At 26.9% G+C, this 24,428-nt stretch overlaps 1 protein-coding gene across 4 annotated transcripts in view; it reads right to left on the minus strand.

Annotated features, from left to right (window-relative positions):
- LOC107457564 (homeobox protein OTX2) overlaps positions 1-24,428 on the minus strand; it is a 153,771-nt gene that overhangs the window by 35,037 nt on the left and 94,306 nt on the right. For 3 of the 4 annotated variants that reach the window (XM_071188097.2, XM_071188098.2, XM_016075745.4), the window contains one exon: positions 13,332-13,463. The exons of the other annotated variant lie outside the window; for it this stretch is intronic. In XM_071188097.2, the coding sequence (XP_071044198.1) occupies positions 13,332-13,463 (132 nt within the window). The remainder of the gene's footprint in view (positions 1-13,331; positions 13,464-24,428) is intronic. 4 annotated transcript variants of the gene reach the window in all.

Genomic DNA, 24,428 nt, shown 5'->3' on the forward strand with positions numbered 1-24,428 from the left:
AAATATAAATATTCTTATTACACAATTAAATACATTCATACATATTTTTACGGAAAACTTTCGTTTCAATAAATGTATACGCACCAACAAGCTTATATTCAAATGTAAACAATCTATACACAACATCTAAAGTGCGTCGGCAGGCAGTAGTGTTTTCAGATGCAATAATATTTTACGTATTGAGTGAAATCACGTGATCTCGGTGTAAACTTTTCCCGTTTTAAGATTTCCCATTGTTTTCCTATTATTAGAGTTTTATTTATAACACTATTTATGTCATTTAAATTGTATATGAAAGCTTGTTCTGGTGTTAATTTGGAAAAAAGAATATTTCACTCAGTTTTTTCGGGTCGATCAATTTCAAATGGATAGGAGGAGATGGACGGAGAGCTATAACACCACAGTAAAGATAAAAGCCAACGTTAAAATTCACTATTCATATATTTAAATGGACTACTGATGTATAATTTGAGAGTTTTAACGTTTATTTAATCATTTTATTAACATTATCATAGTTTTTGTCTTCTTAATCTATCATATTAATCTTCAAAACTAACTAATTTTGTCGATATACATATATATATATATATATATATATATATATATATATATATATATATATATATATATATATATATATATATATATATATATATATATATATATATATATATATATATATATATATATATATATATATATATATATATATATATATATATATATATATATATATATATATATATATATATATATATATATATATATATATATATATATATATATATATATATATATATATATATATATATATATATATATATATATATATATGTATATATATTATTTACAGTGATTAAAAAATTTGCAATCTTTGTCCAGCTACGTCGATAAAATGTATAAAACTCCTAACCAAGTTCTTTATAAATATTCAGTGCCTACAAAGTTTAATTTATTCCTGTTAACAATTGCAAATTCAATTGTAAATTCAATATTTCTCAATCACTTCAAAGCTTGACAACAACGAAACAACAATTATGATATTATACAAATATTTTACATCATTATAATTGCAGTGATATTATATAATATTATAAGTCCTATTTATGTAATTAATAAATATGAAATAAGTAATTTTTTATATATTGAACCAAAGCTAAATTCATTTCAATAAATCATTATTTACTGTAATAATCATTACTTACTCTAATACAATAAATCATTATATATACTTCAAAATACAGTGATACAATGCTTTTCTGTTCTACAATTCTGTTCTCTGACTGTTTCTGAATAAAAACCAAAAACGCGAAAGAAAATTAATAAATAAAATTTAGATTTTAGATTTACATATATAGACAAATGGTGAGTTTAAGCCCTGTGGATGATTAGGTTTTTCTAGCTGTAAATTTTTTTTTGCGTAAAATAAAATTGTATCATGGAGCAATGATTCAAAAATATAAATATTGAAAGTTGTTTTCTATTGAAAGTGGCCGAATTTATATTCATTTATATAAGTACTTTACTGCCTTTCGTATTTCCTCGGTTGAGGCCCTTAAAAATGGACACTCTTTCGGTGTCGAAAGAAAAGAAAACCACTGTTCAAGATGTGATATCAAATGTCCGGAACTATTGTATATGTTATTTGCTTGACAGATGTCTCTACTATATTGTCCCGCATTTTAACAATACATTTGGTATACAAGTCTAGATCACAATGCGGGGTTTCCTTTCTTCAAAAGTTTTTCGACTGGGAGTGAGAAACCCTGAGAACCATTTACTGAAAACTTCAATTAAAAATTAAATGTAATATTTTTATGTGGATTCACATTTATTTAAAAAGATTTTTTAAGTGTAATATTTTAGACATTTATTTTCATTTAAACTAATATGAGAAAACAAATACTTAAGATAGTTTAAGTGAATATTTTAGACATTTATTTTTATATAAACTAATATGAGAAAGCATTTACTTAAAATTTCAATTAAAAATTAAATGCAATATTTTTATGTTAATTCACATTTATTTAAAAAGATTTTTTAAGTCAATATTTTAGACATTTATTTTTTATTTAAACAAGTATGAATTTTTTGTCGCAAATTTAATAAATTGTTTGGTTCAATTTCAAATACTATATGATAATTTTAAAGTATTTTTATTAATAAATCATTTAATATTATATAAAATTTGAAACAATGAAACGAAAAAAAAATCTCTTGTGTTTCAAATGTCAATAGAAAAACATCAAATGTAATCTGAAAATGCACAATAGAATATTCTTATTAGACAATGGAAGTTTTTGTGCAATGTGCTTTTGTGCTTTAACAGTGTTTGAGAAAAATAAATCACTTTTAAAGCATTTTTTAAAAAAAAAAATATGCGTTTGGTTACAATTGAACCACAATCGTAAGTTTTGTAATGGTTATTTCAGCAAAACAATCTTAAGCTATCTTTTAACCATTGCATAAAGCTTACGTCAAGCTAAAAAATTAATTAAAAAAATGAAACAACTGGGACTCGTGAAGCAAAATAAAAGAAAATAATAAATAATAAAAAAAAAATATATATATATATATATATATATATGGTGACAAAAATCTATCTTTTGCTCAAATTAACGCAAAATTGCCAGCATAACTTATAATACCATTAAAAACCATTTTATAGGTCTAAAAATGCGCTTTTCACACCAAAATTTTTATAATAGTTCCGATTATTAATTATAATTTTAAATACAAATTTTTTGAAATAAAAGCACTTTTGAATAAGCGAAATTTAAAACTGATACTTTTTTTATCTACGTAAACATATACCTTTGAAGTAATCAAAACATTATTCGAAAGTTTAATTACTTTTGAAATGTTATGGCACAAGTTTTTTTAAGTAGAGGCAATTAAAATGTAATTTAGCTACATCATCTAAATGTTTTCAAATGATAAATAAGGTATCTATGCATGTATAGCTGATATTCAAAATATTAGACTTCAAGTCTCAAAGTTTAAGAAAAAAATGTTTCTTTTGTAAGAAAAAAAATCCTAAAATACAAATTTCAAAGTCAAAATTCAAATGTTTCGAATTTAAAAATATTTTTGAGTTTAAATATTAGAAGAGTCTAAAATGGAAAAAAAAATCTAAACTTGATTAAGTATAGCAAAATATTCTTAAGTTGATCATTTTAACATTTGATATATAAGAGATTTCACTTAAAGGAAAATAAATAGATTCGTTCCTCAAAAATAAATTATTATCAGTTTCGCCTGTAAGTGCAAAAAAATGTTTGTAGATTGAGTTATATTAATAATATATTTGTTTTATTATAGAAATTATATTTATTATAGAGAAATTATATATTTTTCAGAGAAATTATATTTATTTTTAATCGAATATGTTATTAAAAATTATTTAGAATTTCTAACTATTGCAGCTCGCATCACACGGGAATTTTAATTGTTTGAATATATCGAGTACTTTCCTCAAATTTTCAAATTGTTTTAACCCTTACATTAGTATTTTATTCGTTAACTCACGTTTGTCAAAATTACATTAAATTTTGTTGAATTTAAAAAAAAATATTTGATCTCAATTTCATTAAAAATATTCATTAATTAACTCATTCTTGTTTAAAAAATGGAAAAAAGTATAATCAAACACATAAAAAGTATAATCGAATAGTATAATCAAATTTTCGAACATCAAAAAGCTCATTGTTTTTTGAAAAAAATATCAAAAAGAAAATACAGAATGGTTAAACACATTTTTAAAAATCGATTAGTTCATTCTTGTTTGTTTTTTTTAAATGAAAGAAATGGAATAATTAATAAATTCCACAAGCAATTGATTTAAAAGTTTTAAAATTTATTTTAATTGCTCCTGTCTGATAAATTTAAACCAAAACAGGGAAAACTGTAACCTTTGTATCTCCAGTGCAGATGAGAAAAATATAAATATAATAATTATTTTGTAAATAAAAATGCGATACTTTGCTTTTAGAAATATAACACATTACAAAATCGGAAAGCCGTTTTGTTCTACAAATAACATTTTAGAAAGTAGGCCTTGAAAGCAGGCTTTTTAGAATTTGGTGCATACTATAAAAAATTCCTGAAAAATTACGGTAAAAAGTAACGGAAAATAAAAGTACAGTACACAGTAAAAGAAAATTTAAATTGCATTTAGTCACATTTGTTATTTACTTTTTCACAGTTATATTTTCATTTTGTTTTGTTAATTTATTCATTTTTTGTGTGTTTGTTTATTGACAATGCATATCTTCATGATCATTTAGGATTAATTTATTAGATTCATCGCAAAAGTATTTTGTTTAAAAAACGAACACTTTTTTAGTAATATATTCGCACTAATTCGTTCAAACAATCTTCATTTTAGTCATTTCAAATGATTTTTTTTTTGCATGATAACTACATTTCTCTACTTAAAAATGTATTCTTACGCTGAAAACAAAGAGTTTTTCAAAATGGAATAAAAATGCCTTAACACGTTCACGCTGGGAAAAGTGAAAATACTGGTACGGGAAAAGAGAAAATACTGGTAGAAGAACTATTTCAATATTAGATAATATTCGGGAGGAGTTAATCTATTCTCAACAATAACAATTTACTGTAAGGAAATTTATCACGGCGAAGAAGCAATTCAATATAAAAATTGCATCCGTTAAAAACAATTGGTTGTTATGGATTTTTATTATTCCCGGAAAAAAAAACTAAAAAATGAAATTTATTGTTACCAGTTTCTACTCCGGTGCGCTACCAAGATGAGACAATTTAGCGTGACCCACCGGTGGTTCACCCCGGCGTGAACGTGTTAAAATTAGTTCCTAAATAATTAATTGTCAAATTTGAAAACACCGTAATCAAAATTGACATAGCATATACTCAATTTTTAAAAAATGCATAGTCTCGAAAGTGCAGTAAAAGGAGTAATATGTGAGAAAGATGTTCGTTGGCTACCGGCAGGATTCGAACCAAGGACTTACGGGATCATAGCAAGGTACTCTAGACACCAAGAGTTTTCACTCTAGTCCAGGGATAGTTGGAAAGCTTGATATAGTGGTCATCGCAATGACCAATCATGAAGCATCATATACATACATACATACATACATATATACATACATACATACATATATACATACATACATATATATATATATATATATATATATATATATATATATATATATATATATATATATATATATATATATATATATATATATATATATATATATATATATATATATATATGTTATATATATATATTATGTTATATATATATATATATATATATATATATATATATATATCATGAATGATAATTTTTGAAATCCTGAGTTCTTAAATTTTAATATGATTCCTAAATACAGGTTTTATCAATTGTATAGAATTCGAAACACATAGTGGATTTATTTCAATGCATTTACTTTAACAAAAAAAATCTGTGCATGCTACAGTTAAAGTAATAAATCTGACTATTATTAATAATTATCAACGATCATAATAATAACAATAACAAATGCGTTGAAAATTATGACATTGACCAAATTACAGTGTAATTATTAATAATTACCGGTGAATGTTATAAATTCTGACAAATTTTTAACCTTTAACTGACTTACTTGCTTAATATTAATACTAATCTGCGATTATTAATATAAACCGATTAATTATAGTGACCGTAACATACATATAATGAAGCTATGAATAATATAATATTTAAACTAAAACTAAATTGTTACCGATGTTTATCGAAAAAAGGTAAAACTATTCCAGGTGTTATAACACAAGCCACTCCTTCGAACGGATTAAGAACTCTCATAGAATTTTCTATTTGTTAGATTCCCCTTTCTCACGGCATCAATCCCAGGTGGGAGATTTCTAAGAGGGGGTGGCAAATTAACATTCAAATTGCAACTCAATCATTCATTATACTCACTCATTCGATAGTTTTTTTTTCTTCTTTACTATACTGTGTATACCTTGACAATAAAAGTACGTTACAGTTTAAAAAACAGAAAAAAGTGTCGCACTCATTTGCCTCTATTTCCGCAACTATCCTTATCTTTTCCCTACAAATTTAAAATCGTTTTCAAACAAACATTGAATTGCAATTCAAACGATGTATGAGGGATAGTACTTTGAAAATTGTTTCGTATCTTTTGCACCTATATTTAAAATTAAGTTTTCATTTCAAAAGGTTTATCAGAAGCAGTGTCTTAGAAATTATTTCAAATCTTTCGCATCTATATTTAGAATTATATTTTCATTTCAAAAGGTTTATTCTTGCACCTACATTTAAAATTATGTTTTCATTTCGAGAGGTTTATCAGAAGCAGTGTCTTAGAAATTATTTCAAATCTTTCGCATCTATATTTAAAATTATATTTTCATTTCAAAAGGTTTATCGGAAACATTGTTTTTGAAATTATTTCATATTTTTTGCACCTACATATAAAATTATGTTTTCATTTCATGAGGTTTATCAGAAACAGTGTTTTTGGAATTATTTCATATTTCTTGCACCTAGATTTAAAATTATGTTTTCATTTCGAGAGGTTTATCAGAAGCAGTGTCTTAGAAATTATTTCATATCTTTTGCATCTATATTTAAAATTATATTTTCATTTCAAAAGGTTTATCGGAAGCAGTGTTTTTGGAATTATTTCATATTTTTTGCACCTACATTTAAAATCATGTTTTCATTTTGAAAGGTTTATCAGAAGCAGTGTTTTAGAAATTATTTCGTATCTTTTGCATTCACGTTAAAAATTACGTTTTCAAATAAACATTGAGGTGCAACTCAAAAGAGTTATGAGGAGCAGTATTTTGAAAATTATTCTTAATGCATCTCTTTTTCATCCAAATTAAAAATAACATTTCAAACAAACATTGAGTTATAATTTCAATAATTTATAAGAAGGAAGCGCATCTTTAAAAATTTACTTGTGCTTTTTAAGAAAAAAAAGCTTACAAATCCTCTGGAAAATATTTAAAAAACTTTAATGTTTCTAATTTTTGATGAAACTAAAAATTTTGCGCTTTAACGTCAATAAATTTTAATTCATATTGAAAAAAATATGCATATTGACATTTATTTCCAGTCATAATTATAGTTAGCTTTTAAAAAAGGATTAAATAAAAATTGCCTAATTGTTTTACTCACTAAAGTCACATAAAAGAACAGTATTGGAACAATATTTTATTAAATTTTTTACATAATTTTTTTTAAAAAATTCAGCATTTTTAAAAATTCAGCAATAGATAATATAAATTCGACGATAGGATAAATTAGACGATATGTTAGATAAATATAGAATATTTATTACATCAGGTATTATATTAGTATATTAGGATAATTAGACCAAATTATTCGACGCACTGTAGTGTTTTAATAATTACATGTTTTGCGCGAGTTTATATGCTATACTTTTATGTTTAAACACACATGGTAATGGGTCTTTATTTAGGAGGTTTTTTATATAATTCCTATTTTCATTGATATATTATTTTTTAACGTATTGCATTACAATGCTAACTAATTGATGCGTGAACGTAAACAAGTACAAACTGGTTTCAGCCACGGCAAAACAGTAATACTGAATAGTATCACCTGATAATTAAGATTTTGCACCGAATCTTATAGTGCGTCTAATAATACGGCCAGGTACTATATATATATATATATATATATATATATATATATATATATATATATATATATATATATATATATATATATATATATATATATATATATATATGTATATATATATATATATATATATATATATATATATATATATATATATATATGTATATATATATATATATATATATATGTATATATATATGTATATATATATGTATATATATATATATATATATATATATATATATATATATATATATATATATATATATATATATATATATATATATATATATATATATATATATATATATATATATATATATATATATATATATATATATACTATATATATATATATGTATATATATGTATATATATATATATATATATATATATATATATATATATATATATATATATATAATATATATATATATATATATATATATATATAATATATATATATATATATATATATATATATATATATATATATATATATATATTATAGAGAGAGAGAAAGCGAGAGGAAAGGAAAGCATTTCGGCTATTTGAGTAAATATTAAGTGACATTTTATGTTTACAAAAAAAATGCAAAAAAATATTGAGTTATTTGAAAAACAATTTTAGTGTTAAGCCTAGGCCGTCTACCTCAATTTTTATGTGAATACAGGGATTAGAAAAATGTAATATATTTTCCTTTTTGATGTTTTAATTCGCTGTGGAATACGGTTGGCAACAATAGTTGGAAAAGAGTAAACGACATATGCCATGTTTACAACAAGGATATTTTTCAAAGCTTCGGATTAAAAATCAAGTATAGTGCATATTTGGTCCAGATAAGCTGGGAAGGGAGGCCATACGTGATCACAACAAACCCCACCTGATTACAGGTGGGCAAATACTTCACATAGTATTTTTGGGGTTTCCCGATGCTCATATTGGGGGATATCTTCACCCCTGATATACAATATTGAAAACGAATTTCAAAAGTCAAATAAATATTTATTACTTGCAGATTTAGAACAATAGAATATGATGAATATCACTTCATAATTCTGAGTTAGATGAATATATGTAGTTAAGATAAATTTCCCTTCATTGAAATTGCTTTGTGTATAACTACAGTATTGAATTGGATTTAAAAACTTATGCAGATTTAAGTACCTTGCAGATTTAGAGCAATAGAATATAATAAATATCGCTTCACAGTTCTGTTAATTGAAATTGCTTTTTTTATTGCTACGACATTGAATGGGATTTAAAAGCTTTAAATACATATTTCTCACTTGTAGATTTAGAACATTATGATGAATATCAGTTCCTAATTCTAACCGTTAAAATGGCTATTGATTTTATTACAATATTGAATATGATTTGCCGCAACTAAATATTTCTCAGTTGCTGATTTAGATTAATAGAATATGGTTGTCTTGTAGTTATGACTGTTAAAACTGTTATTTGTGTTATTTAGGAGTTATTATAGGGGGGGGGGAATCTCAACTGAACTTTTGATTGGAAAATGCCAGTAAACTAATTTCTGCAAGTTCATGGTGCAATTTTAAAATTGCCCCTAAACCAGGAACTAATGGTGACGTAATTGGTTGTTAATGTTAACGATTTCATTTATAGCGAAAATTGATATTAGTTAAGCCACTGTTTAAAAACAAGCTCTTAAAAGTCCCAAGCCCTAGATAGACTAATCGAATGAAATCTTACAAATTTATTAGAAGATTTTTTTTTTAATATCTGAGACAAGGCATAAAACAAAAAATTTCAATTACCGCAACCTGATATAAAAATGAATTTAAAAAACAAGATATTACAACAACTGAAGCAATTTAAAATATTCTGATTTGAAGGCAGTTTAAAATATTTTGATTCGATATTTTGATGTTTCAAATATTTTCTAGTTTTTAACCGATAAATCGTTTGCGCTTCGTAAGAACAGCGGAATGATTTTTTAATAATTTTGACGGAAAAAATTCTGGCAATAATCAGTAAAATTAACATAGAATATTTTCATGAACCCTATAAATCTTTTTTTGATAGTCTAGACAATAAAATATTTATTTTTCTAAAAAGAAAGTCCATCGATAAGTCGATGTTTTCTTCGTCTTGAAATTACAATTTGAAAAAATATTTTAGTTGTATCAAAATTAAATTGATGCACATCTAGACATCTGTAAATAGAAAAAACCCGTTAACACTCCAACTTTTTCTAAAGTATACGAGCACCCGTTGGTTGAAAATGCAGTGTTTAATTCTGTAAAACTAGCACTTCCTGTTCAGCAAATATTTTTTTTTCTTAAAAAAAATTTTTTTTTTCTTAACAGTGATCTATTTTTTAGTATAAGAAAAAATGAACGAAAAAATTATTTCAAACTGTTTTCAGACGGCTTATAGGAAATAATGCTTCATACAAATTATATACTATTTTAAAACTGTTCTGATTTAGTCATTCATTACTTTTATGTTAAGTTTTGTCCCTCCAATGCGTTAAATGTCAATATAGAGTCATAATTTTGCAAAAATAAAAAACGTTTTTCCTGCCAATTGCTCCATTGATTTTGGTGAATTTCATTTAGGTGTGAAAAAATATTTATTTTATTTCCCCTTCTTACAGATTAGACCAGATAGCATGAACGAGTTTTAAGAACATTAGATTGAAGGAAATTTGAACAACATTCTTAAATTTGTTTAATTAATAATTCTCCAATCATTTTCAATTATTTATTGCTACCTATGATAGAGTGGAAACACTTGAAAGGAATATTTGTGAAATATGTTAAAGAAAGGACTTCTTTTAGGGGACTCTTATTTGTTTCAAATAATCCTCAAGGCAGAAAATCATGCTGATTTTCCATTGAAGGACCAATATAAATGTGACGGTTACAATCTTGAATTTTCCCCAGAAACAGTTTGATGGGATCATTAAATTTGCCCAAAATCCTAAGTTAGGCATCTTTTCATGTTGGGCCAACATAGCATGCTATCATAATATGATGGATTTTTATAATGAGCCAACAAAGAAATCCATCATGATCCAATATAATTTACTGGTTACCCTTATGATTTTCCACTACAAATCATCAAGCTTTTTGTTGGGACAATCAAGACTGCCCAACACTCCGATATTGAAATTAACCCAACTTTATATGTTGAATCAATCGCTCTCTCTCTCTTCGCTTGGGTTTAGGCTTCCTTCACTTCAAACAGTGGAACTTACCTTTTACATTCCCTAGCTATGATCATTTTAGCTGCTCACCAAAACAAGCAAAGAGAGTATTTTTTCCACCATTGCCGCTCACCCACATCAATTGCCGCACACTCACATTGCTTTAATTGTTTTTTCTACTTAGAAAAAATAATAGACTTTTATTGGTAGTTTCCATTAAATGTATTTCTAATTTATTTAACTAACAATTGGCATTTATAAACAAACAAATTGATATTTTTAAAATATAGTTGCTATGTACAAATAACTTCATGTTGAAAAATATTCGTCACAAAGTATTGTCCCCATGAGATGAAGAATACATCATTATTTAATGTGAAATATAACTTATTCTATACTGAAATAAAGGATGAAGCTCTATTATTAATAGAAAATATTATTTGATAGGTTACTAGTCTAGTAATGGTGAATTAATACTTCCCATAATCAAATAATGGGTGTTGTTGGTTCACCAATACCAAAATATCATTTGAGGGTTGTCCATCATAGTACTAAAATGACATTTTCCATCATGAAATGATGGAATTTGTTGGTCAAAGAATTTCTAACATAACTTGTTGGTTGACCATCACATAGTAAAAAATAATCTTCCAATATGAAAAGATGGAGGTTTGTTGGCCCTTCAAAATCCATTACAATATAACGGTTGGATGATGGTTATCATCAAATAGTGTTGGGCCATCAAGAAACCAGCATAAACCATTAAAATGTCTTGAAGATCCCATCCAGAGTTTTGTCTTGGGAGTTTATATTAGTTAATTTCTACTTATAAATAACTTTAAGTAATTTGCTTCCTTGTAAAGAGCATGCCTGAAATGTCCACAAGAATGACTATTTTTTTAAGAATTCTAACTTTAATGGATCACTTATTAAGTTTGAATTGAAACACAAGCGGAAAAAATAAAAACTCTTTAAGAACTTTGATGTTTTCGGCAATTTTAAAATAGCCAGTAATAATACGTCAACAAGACGTCAAAAACAAGAACATTTTAAATATAAAATTTACCCTACAAGAAAAAAAAATGACTAAAAAAGGAACATTTCAAAAACTTGAAAATAAGTAAGCAAATTTCAAATAAAAGCATTAAGGGCCCTAAAAACAGTTTCATAATCTCAGAATTATTATAACTTGTACGAGCACTGATTTATGGATAAAGCTAAACAACGTGAAAAAGGTACAAAAAATAAGCAGACATACTGTATTTTCAGTTTTATAATGAAGAGCCTTCATTCATGTCCAAACATAGAGTAAATGTATATTTTTGATGTCTGATGACACACGAATATGATTCTATGTCTAAACATTAAACATAGAAAAACGCATAATGATTGAATCCAAACATAGATGATTTCGTAACTATTGAATCTTAACATGGATGAACTCTTAAAGATGGAATCCAAAGAAAGATGAACTCATAATGGCGCATTTAATATCTAATCTGCCCAATAATAATTGCGTATTTTTTCACGAATGGACCTTTTTGAATGCGTTTATTTGTTCCACAAATCGTAAAGACACGTTTACCAGAAGAACATCGAAGTCAAGCATCACTGGTAGAGATCAGTGACCATGTAGATCAGCCTGCGAAGGGACCGTGGGTGTGCAGTATTGGTTCTCATTAAGCTATTCTACCGTAAATATGTACGTAAATCGTCGGGGTTACTAAAGGGGGAGGGGAGCTATCTTCGCTGCTAAGGGTCAAAATAGTGAAGGCATGCACGGAAAAAAATACTGGTAATATAGTGTATGGTAAGGTCATTTTTGTTAAAAAAAATATATATAAATAACTAAATTCTGGTAAATAAAACCAAAATATACGATATTTAAACCAATCATTTGAAAAAATTTCCGAAAAATATAGTACCGGTTTACCAGAAATTCTGGTTTTAAAAATTATAACTCTTAAAGTACTCACTTACTTAGTAAAAAAAAAAAAAAAAACTAAAAAGTAGATTTATCCGAATAAACGGTTTTCATGAACTTAAGATATCTAGTCTTAAGGTATCATCATAAAAATTACAAAATTTTACCAGATTTCTCAAATTTTTTCTCACTGTAAAACCACATTCAATTTTACCAAAACGCTTCGGTAGAAATTATCGAGATATTTCTATAGACCTGATAAATTTTACCATATTTCTCAGTGTGTCTTCGGATCATCCTCAGGGATGTATTGAAACGTACATAAAATACTAATTTGTCTTCTCATTCTGTGTTTGGACACAAAAGAGAGCTCTTCCAAGTAAAACCTGAAACCACTTGTGGTATTTGCGCTTTTTTGTTAAACTTATTTCACAAAATTTTCCCTAATTGAATGACTTTAATAAAGGTGGACAATAAAAATGTCCTTATGCAAAACAGAGACAGTCTGTCAGGATTAGCAAAAGAAACTATGTGAGTCGGAGGAAAATGTAGGCACTGACCTGAGTGGAACTGTCCTCCATAGTTCACCGAACAGGGTCCCTGATCTTTGGTCCACATGAAGTATTTACAACTTTTCGGCCAAACACTATCGCGAACGATATTTTTGTCACTCAGCTCCCTACATAATTGCCCTAAAACAAGGATAAAGGCTTTGTTTGGAATCAACATCATCAAAAACATTAGTATTTTTGGTAATTAATAGACAAAGTAGATAAAAGGTTCTAAGTGACAGGGTTTGATTTACTAAATTGTGGAGAAAGTTTAAAGCAACAAATAGTCGAACATTAAAAAACCTGCCAATGGCAAACGAATTGAGAACGCTATAATACGCAAGTTTAACTGAGTGTTATTGATTTATAAGTTTCGCTAGTTGGTAAAAGAAATATAGGCAGGGCTTGATTTATTTCTTACTGTCAATGTTTAAATGTTAAGGCTATAATTCATTTAGATATCACTTAGAACCTTCATCCTCTCACCTCTTCATTTATCCTTAACTTAAAGTAAAATTTTGTAACCGGTGCTTTTCTTTCAAAAGAAAAATAAAAAAGCCACAGTTTAGGTGCTTCAAACTCGAGGAAAAACTTGTTTTAAGCTATAAGCAGTATGTTCCCGTTAGAATTATCTGGTCTTCATCCCGCATGTAAGAATTATCTGAGCTTTAAAGCTGAAAAAAAGTTAAAATATTCTTAAAAAATTTTCGAAAATTTTAAAATCGCCTATTTGGCGAGATTTTTCGACATCGATAAAAATCAATCAAATTAATGAATAATTCTCAATTTTTGTGAATTCTATAACCCCTGATAACGCAACACAGGTGAAAGTTTCCAAGTATTTAAAATTTAAATTACATATGCTTTTCAATTACACAAAACTGTGGCTTTTTTCATTTTGACATTTTGCACTATTTTCATAATTAGTCTTGGAGTTGTTGGCAAAAGATATGCAAAACGTAACCTAACAGTTATAAATAACTATAAAAATCTAACAACAATTATAAATATAGCCTAATTCTATACAAAAACGCGTTAATTTATCAGACAACAGAGACTTTAAAAATTAGCAAATAACCTAAAAGCTGTTTATAAAAGCTCTTTCGTATTGAATAGAAATTCTATTATAGAAGGAAAAAAAAAGCTATAGCTTTACTGCCTTTAATCTCAAAGTAAAACTTCAATTCTTTTCTAAATATAATATTTTTTTGGAAAAAAAATTAACCTGAATTTATAGATATATATACTGTAAAAAAAATCTCAAAAAGTTACAAGAAAAATTCCGCAATCAAGCTGGTTTTTTTACCGTAGCCAAACAAGTATTTTCAACAAAAATTACAGATAAAAATAAATCTGTTGTCTCTGCAGATTTTCGCCATATGAATAAAAGTTTTCTCTGTGAAAGTTACGAAGTAAACTTGTACTCTCACCAGATGCGGATATTTCACGTTGGTAGAACTAGTCATAACTGAAATTCGAACTTAGGTCTTTTCATTGAGAGGCACATGCTCTGTCCCCTAATCTACTGTGGCTCATGAGCTTTATTATGCAGAAATAGTGATAGTGAGAATTTCGCTTCAATATTGTATCATTTTGACTATAAAGTCGAATCACAATTTTATTTATACGATGATCAAAACCATGAAATTATTGCTGAAAGTAACAGCAAGAATAGAAAATAATTTTAAAATGATTGGATTAAAAAATTTTAAATTATTATAGTATGGAATACAAAACTGTACGCCAAAACTAGAATTGTAACTAACGGCTTTAATCCATTTGTGATTATTGGAAAAAAACGAAATAAAACCGTTGTGCCAACAAAACGGCATTAAACCGTTAAATATACAGAGAAATTCTGAAAAAACTGGTATATATATATATATATATATATATATATATATATATATATATATATATATATATATATATATATATATATATATATATATATATATATATATATATATATATATATATATATATATATATATATATATATATATATATATATATATATATTATATATATAACAGCTAACTGGTGACTTTTCAAAACAATTGTTTACAACTGTCTCTAAATACGGCTTTAAAAAAAATTCCGTCATTCGGTATTATTTAAGACACTGGGATAACTAAAGATATTAATATATAGGGGAAATTTGGGATCCCATATTTTGCTTCGAAGGTAAAATTTTAAATATTTATTAAGATAATTTCATCAGAATTTCATAATTTTGATCACTGAACTCATATTTTTTTAAAATTAAACTCTCTATGAATAATTTTAAGCTTTATATCAACTAAAACTTTTATATGTATGCACCAGAAAGTATTCGATTTATTTATGTATTTTTAAATTCATTGATTTTGAATTCAAAACACTAAATATGTAGAACAATTAATATTTTTATTTTAAATAATAAATGCTTCAAACAATAAATGTATACTTATTTTAGCCTTTTACTACCCCATCACCAACAAACATAAATCGAATATTGAATTCTCATTGCTGGCTTTAGTTACCCCATATTAAGAGGTAACTTAAGCCATCATGTTTAAATTTCGTTTTTGTCTTAAACATACATTCATATATGTAAACCAAAAGTGTAACTGTAGACCCAAGTTTTACGACTAATTTATCTCAAGAGTTAATGATCTTGAATTATCATATATCTTAAATTGAAAAGCGATTTGAGTAACCCCTAGTAACTGCAGATTTAGAGTCCAAGATATTTTTTAAAACGCATTTCCAGTAACACCCTTTAATAAGCACACAAAATATGGCAAATTTTCTATGAGACATTAAAAGAATTTGAAAAAGAATAAATGTTGACAAATTTTTATGAAACCAAAAATATATTTTTTGAGCCAACACATTATATTTTTTTATTTATATATTTGAATAAAATAGACATGCCTTAATGTGCCTTTGAAAAATTTGAAATTTTTACTTTTGAAAAAAATTAAACATAATTTTCAGTCACAAATTGTATATTCTATTTCTTTTTAAAACGTTAATGTTTAAAATCAGAATAACTTTTTATCAATTTTGTAAAGGTATATTAAAAATTATATTCCAAATGAAATGTAATTATCTCTCGTAGTTTCTAAGACGCATAGTTTTAACAGTGAAAAAAATTATTATTGAGCAAAACAAATTCTCCACATGCTGATTAATGCAAAGAGAAAATAAAACTAAGTATTATCTTTGTTTCTACAATACAATTACAAAACAAATACAATCGTTTCACTATTTGTAAGAAAATAAAATCCACTAGAACAATTTTAGGATACCATTGAAAATTTAAAAAAGCCTTCTAATAAAGACTAGTGAATGCTATCAGAGACTGAGAGAGTTATAAAATCTTCTCATTCAAAAATTTATGGTCATCGGTACCGATGTCATAGCTGATAAAAAAAGCTTTAAGAAAAGAAAAAGATAGCAATATATATATATTTAAAAATAATTTTTTTTGAGAGTGTCTTCACACTATTGTATTGATATATATTGATACAGTATTAGAAAGCAAAGTATTAGAAAGCATTGTTTTGAAATCGTGAGAGCTGATAAAGAGATTATATCTTTTCATTTTTTTGTTTTCGAATTTTTTAATATATTTTTTTTAAAATGTTTTGCTTGAATATTTTTTTTTCTCTTTTCGTTAATCGTTATTATTTTCCACGTTTTCTTTCTCTATATTTTTAACTTGTTTTATAAGTTAAATATATATATATATATATATATATATATATATATATATATATATATATATATATATATATATATATATATATATACATGCACTTTTATTTTTATTCTTTTTGTCTTTATTGTGTCATATATATAATTAAAATATATATTTTTATACATATAACTACTATGAGTAACGGTAGGCATTTGGTTTTCTGAAACAATAATTTGAACCGATTTTAAGTTATTGTCTAGCATAAGTGTATTAAGTTATTGCCTAGCAAAGAATCGAACAAACACACGAATTATTTTTAAATCACACAGAATTTTATGAAAGTGAAATCAAAATAATTACATTTTCACATGAATCTTTCTTCGATTAATTAGATTGCTTTGATTAATTGGAACTACCTTTCAATATGCTTAACCCTCGGGATGTCATGTATGCATTCCGCATTTTTTCCCTTATAGAAAACCAGTTTTCTAATGCTATTACATAGGGAAATAGTGTATAGGAAAGAAACCCAAATTTAGTAACTTGGAAAACCTGTAGAACATCGAAATCATTGCCTGCAGAATACATCTTCAGTAATTAGACAAAAGCTATGTTAAACTTGATCTTCGTTACTTTGGTTGTAAAATAGAGGGATTATGCACTTTCACTTAACCATTTCGCACTCTCGCATACTTATGTTTTTTGCATGCTATGTAGAGAACTAAGATTATTTTGCTGTACCTGTGGTGCGCAGAACCTGCGTGAAAATGCAAAAACTCTCTTAAAATAAATATTTCCCGTGTGACACGTTATAAGTTCACAAACGAATACCCTTTTCAGATCTTAACGGTGAAACATCGTATTAAAAAAAATAATATTAAATAAATAAATAATACAAATTTACAATGTTTTTCTTCATTTAGGACAAAAATTCAAGAATGGATAAAATAAAATAAAAAATGAAAGAAAATACAGTTTCCTTCCTAAATGCTGACACACCCGTTTACAGTAGAATATTTTTAAACAATTACTCCATAGTGCGTAAGTAATACAAATATGGCAGTAGGTTTAAATTTATTCAAAATGGCTATCCACCTCAAATTCTGATACTTCAATGACTCATTCTACCAAACAGAATCCACATAGGTTCTATTTCCTTCAGGGTACCCAAATAATGAATGTTAACAGTGAATAATTTTCCCATTAAGTGAATCCCATGAATAGAGCCATCGCTTTGGAGCACTTCTGTGTTCTGATTCAGAGACCAACCGAAATCGGCATGTCAAGACAATGATTTCAGTCACTCTTGCCCTTACTTTTTTTTTAAAAAACTTTCTTTTATATTTTACTTTGCAATTGAAAATTGAACAAAAATGAATGTATTTTCGTTATGATATCTCTTACAAGGACCGTTTGAGTTAAAATCTATAATTTCTGTTTCAACATGACTTTACAATTAATTTATTTCAGATCAATTCAGACTTTATTGAATTCTGATTGGTCAGTAAATTCAGTTTTATCTATCGCTAGACATAGCATAGAATCAATCCCCTTTAAAGTAATCGCTAGATATCTATTTTTTCATTCTACGTATTTTTATGATCAGTTTAAGAATACATCTACTTAATTCCGGGTTTAATTGATAGAGTGATTTCTGTGCATGGCAAGAAAAAGCGTTTAATTGCAATGATGTTAATTTCCAATAGTGATTACGAAAGGCGGGTATTTTTTTTAATTCCACGTGTCTCTACAGTTAATTTAAGGTTTACTGCTGATTTATGAATTAATTTTGTGTATCACGGGAGACAGTTTCGATAAAGGCAATTTTTTTAAAGACTAAAACAGTTCTAAAGTGAAATTATTTTTTTTCATATTTAAGATCAAATTTACTCTCTGATTCGAGGTTTGACAGTTTGTGTTTGATACTGGACATAATAAGTGACCAATTCACATTTTTTTTTCTTGAATCGTGTAAGAAGTCTCTAGAGTAGCCATTAGAGATACTTTCTTTCTTTCTTTTACTCGGCATGTCTTTATGATCAGTTTAAAACCAAAATTTATTATTTCTGAAGGGTAGATTGATATGGGTATATATATATATATATATATATATATATATATATATATATATATATATATATATATATATATATATATATATATATATATATATATATATATATATATATATATATATATATATATATATATATATATATATATATATATATATATATATATATATATATATATATATTATATATATATTATATATACACCGAAGAGCCATTACATTATGACCACCCTGCTAATAACACGTAGGACCACCTTTAGCCCTCAAAACTGCTAGCACCTGCCGTGGCATTGATTCCACAAGGTGCTGATAGGTAGTCTGAGGTATCTGGTACCAAGCGCTCACCAACTGGTCCTGCAATTCCCTCACATTGCGAGGGGGTAGCGTGGCAGCACGAATTTGGTTTTCCAAGTAGGACCACAAATGCTCTATTGGATTAAGATCAGGTGAATTTGGGGGCCAAGACATGACTTGAAAGTCACTGGAATGTTCCTCGAACCAATCCATGACGATTCGACTCTTATGACATGGTGCATTATCCTGTTGGTAAGCACTATCCCCCGCAGGGAAAACTGTTGGCATGAATGGGTGAACCTGGTCTGCAACTATGTTCAAGTAGCTTAGAGACGTCAGGGATTGTTCTATGAGGATTATGGGTCCTAATGTGCCCCATGAAAACATTGTTCCTGTGCGAGAAACCATGAAAACCTGGGCGAGCCCAATTGTCATAGATGGAGGATGGTCATAATGTAATGGCTCTTCGGTGTATATATAAGTGTATATATATATATATATATATATATATATATATATATATATATATATATATATATATATATATATATATATATATATATATATATATATATATATATATATATATATATATATATATATATATATATATATATATATGTATATTAGTTTTCATGATCAATTTGAGAAAGCGATTACTTAATTCTGTTAGGTAGTTTAAGTGTGATTTTAGTGCATTAAATTTGCTGAAGACAATTTATTATCTATTGAAAAGTCTTATAGTTTGCTTCTACATATTTTCAATAAGACTAGGTTTACTTTCAGTAGGAGTTTTGAAGAAAATGCATTTTTATGTTTTAAGGAGAATAAATTAATTATGCATATGACGCAAGATAATATCAAAAACGTAGTAATTAGTTAATTGAATGCTTTTTAAGGAAGACGGTAATTTTAGGAATTCAAGCGTAAGAATGTATTTGCTTCTCTGGATAAATATATAATTTTTCTGCTGATTTTTGTTTTTACCCGAAACATGTAAAGGGTAAACGCAATCTGGAAATATAGCGCCGAGAATATATTAGGATATCAATCAAAAGTTTGAGACGCTTCATGTCAATTTTATTTTTAGCATATTTCACAAACCTGTTAAATTTATTTCTGTAAATCCAAACATTTTTACGAAAGATTCGAAAACCTGTTGATCCAAAAATAATTCAATGCCAAAATATGATTTATAATTATTTGTTTTTTATTATTATTAATATTAATAATAATCAAAAAGTTATATATGTTAAAACATGCAAAATTGTTACTTTTTAAAAAAAAAACTTCGTAATTTTTACTGACAAAATCTAAACATTAAATGAAATCGGTCGAACAATTTCAGAGCGAACAATAAAACTACAAGGTCCAAAAAAGATATAATTTTATTCCTCAAGATCTATCTGATTGATTCCGTTCCAGTTTTAAATTTATTTAATCATAAAAAAAATGCGCAGTTCAAAAGTTATTTTTAAAAAATTAAGACCTTAAATTAAAAAAAATATATATCGTTGTTGAGTTCTGCAATAAACAGTTATAAATTATCAGTAAAAAGTAATTTTACATAGAGTTGTGCTTAAGTAAAAAAAAATTTATTGCGTACAAAAATTTTCCGAATTTCTGCAATAGTTTCAGAGACGGACGCAAAATTAAATTTAACATTTATAAACTCTCGTTTTCTCTCCAGTCTAAAATTTTTGGACAATGTTTTTGATGCCCCCTCATTTTCAAGGTCGAAATCATTACTCAGTAGGCGAAATGTAATTTTTTTTAGTAATACATTTTTCTAAAAACCTTAATACACTCTGTCTAAGATAATTTTCGTATGAATTTTCAGTGCGATTGAAATACTTGAATATTTTTTTTGATACATAAAAAATTATAAAATGTTTAAAAACTTCACTGTACTCTCATCTTTTTATAAATATTTAACGCATTTGTTGTGTTGTATATTTTAAGTGACAAACTAAAAACTATAAAAATGTCACAATCTGGAAAAATTTTAAAAATGGTGACAAATTTCATAACATTGTTAGAAATTTTAATTTCACTGTCATTTAAAGGACTTAATTGGTTAGCATTAACACAAATATTTAATTTATAAATAATTTTGCTTGGTAAAATTAACTGAAAAATATTTACTAGATCTCTTTATGCAGTTTTAAATATTTTTCAGACTATGGCCAACTATTAAATTTCAATATGCACCCATCTTTAAGTATTTAATGTATTTTTTTAAGTTTATATAACTTTTAGCCTTTAATGAGGCAGTTCTTATTCAACGTAGATTGTTCTTATACTAAATCACAAACATAGCACTTGTTTTGAAATTTTAAATTACGTTTCTTTTAATCATTCAGGTGACATTTAAATATTCCCCTATTTCAAAAATAAGAAAAAAGGAAAGTAATTTGAGTTTTTGTAGACAACTTTGGAAGAATAATTAGTAGAAATCTATTTCAGGAAATATAAATGATGTAGCCACATAAAGTGTTCGAAAGAAAGTATTCTATAAGGCTTCTTCAAAGGGTGCACATACAAGGCTTTTTATACTTTGCTCTTTATTGATTTTTATTTATAGAAGACCGTAAAAAGACTCCCTATAAACACTTTTGTTTTGCACAGGGACAGCATGCATGGGAAAAAGTTTGCAAATTCTGATGATCTTAAAAAATTAAATAAATAAAAATAATAATTGTGCTGCGCTATTTTTTTTTCCTTCCTTTTAAGCTCTGAATCCATCTTTGCTCATTTTTACTAAAACCACCTCCTGATCCCCGTGTTTTCCTCTCCCTTGGCATTTTAAGGGAACTCCACCCCTTATATTTATCACCACTTTTTGATAATTTTCTGCTCTCGATTTTGATTTGATGGAAGGAAAAAGGATTATTTTTTGCTTAAGGAGCGTTTTAAAACCTGAGCATTATAAGCAGATATGGTGGATATTGTCTCTTAAGTTGTTTAAAAAAAAATCATCAAAAATGATAATTTTTCAGAGTTTTTCGATAATTTGAAACCGATTTCGCGTCTTGAAAATCTCCTCTTTCTCTCCTAAACATCCCCTAATAGCAAAAACATTTAGCCATAATTTTGGTTAAAAGCGAGTAAGGAGAACTTGTTTAAAAGTTCTCATATAGGGAATTTTCCAAACCTTCACGCTAAATCTTTAAGTTATGTACGCGAAGGAAAATTATTATTTTAACGTCACATTTTTTCTAAGAGGCTAGAAAGGTGAAAAGTTCTAATATGAAAGTTGTAGAAAGGAGGAAGATTTTGGTGAATTTATCCCCATTAAATTATAAAGAATCATAAAAATGTATCAATTTTTTTTTAAATTTTGTTTTCAAAATATTCAAGCCTCTGAATCCCCAAACACCCCAAAATAATAAAAATGTTAAGTAACAATTATGTTTGAAAACGGGGAAGAGTTTTAGAAGAAACTCTCGCGCGAATCGGAAGAAGATTTTCTTCACAGATTTTTAGCCAAAATGATTATTAAATATTTTTATTATTAAGAGATGTTTGAAGAAAAAAATGGGGCCTGAACTCGAACATCCAGAAAGCAAGTTAAAAAAATTACGGAAAATAAAACAGATCAACATGTTTAAAAACTGTTCCCCTATCTAGCTCTTTATGAAAAGATTAACTGTGAATATAACCCATTTTTCCTTCCTTCGTTCGAAAGAAATTTATGGCCATAAATTATCGAAAAGCAACAAACGCATGTAGAGGAGCCGTGGTAGCTCTGGAGACATGAATCGATGGCTGATCGATACGAATTTGCTTCTGGCTCTCACGGACCAGTGTGCTGTCGTAAATATCCTCAGGAGTAGATGGAAAACGGGCTAGAGTTGCCTTGCTGTCAGGCTAACCGTGAGATGCTTTCGAGGTTTTTCCTTCCAGGTAACACAAATGCGGGCTAATTCCATCAAAAGAGTCCTCCACGAAGGCCAGTTTGTCCCGATGTTTAAATCCAGGAGTTTTCTTATCTTTTAAATTGGGTTCATAATTAGAATTCTATGGAGAATTAGAAAGCTATTGATAGTTGTAAATTAAACAATGAGTATATTGATTTCTAAGTCGAACAGTTTAGCTATAACCAGCCTTCGAATCTTAGCTAACCAGTCTTAATCCACTTTCCTATACAGTTCTTATCAAAAGTCTGAGCACTCCTCTGAACTTCCAGAAATGTTAGAAGGCACCGCATCAATCTGAAATTAGACTTCTTGGTCTCGTTTTCAAATTAAGCAACATTGCTAAGGTATGAAAACAAAAATGCATAATTTGTTTTTATTTATACAGAGTTATTGGAGAAGTTTGAATTCATCCAGCAGCCCACACTTGACCTTGATAAGAGCTCCGTTTGAGGCATTCGTTTCATCAAATTAACCAATGTTTGACTATGTATGTGACAATGTGTGCAAGAATTTTTGAAAAGCCATCCATAGATCTTAAGTGTTTACTTACATCTGCTTACAGACATCTATGCCCAGTTTATTCCAAAGAATTCGATTAGATCAGGAGGTTACTCCGATTAGAACCAAAAATTTGAAACTTAGATTCCTCAGTTTTTCCCGCAACGCAGTGTCATTGCTGTAAAATTAAAATAATATATCCTTATTTCAAAATATACTTTTGATCTAAATATTATAAATAAGAATCAATCTTGGTAAGAATCAATCTTGGTCTTTGAGAATCAATCTTTACTGGTGATTAATCTGTGGGATTTGCTTTGTGCAGAACACACTAGTTTCCTTTACGGATCATGACGATTTCTACACCATTTGAAACATTATAAATTCTAGAATCCTTCAATTAAAATCTAGAATCTAAAAATTAATCTTTACTGGTGATTAATCTGTGGGATTTGCTTCGTGCAGAACACACTAGTTTCCTTTACGGATCATGGCGATTTCTACACCATTTGAAATATTATAAATTCTATAATCCTTCAATTAAAATCTGAAAATGTTTAAATTATCAGACTAATCTCTGATAAAATTATTAAAAAATTACAAAATCCTGTGTAAATAATTCTACTTTAAAC

Source organism: Parasteatoda tepidariorum, chromosome 12 (genome assembly GCF_982258835.1).
Source record: "Parasteatoda tepidariorum strain Cologne lab strain chromosome 12, Ptep-v5.0, whole genome shotgun sequence".
NCBI lineage: Eukaryota > Metazoa > Arthropoda > Arachnida > Araneae > Theridiidae > Parasteatoda > Parasteatoda tepidariorum.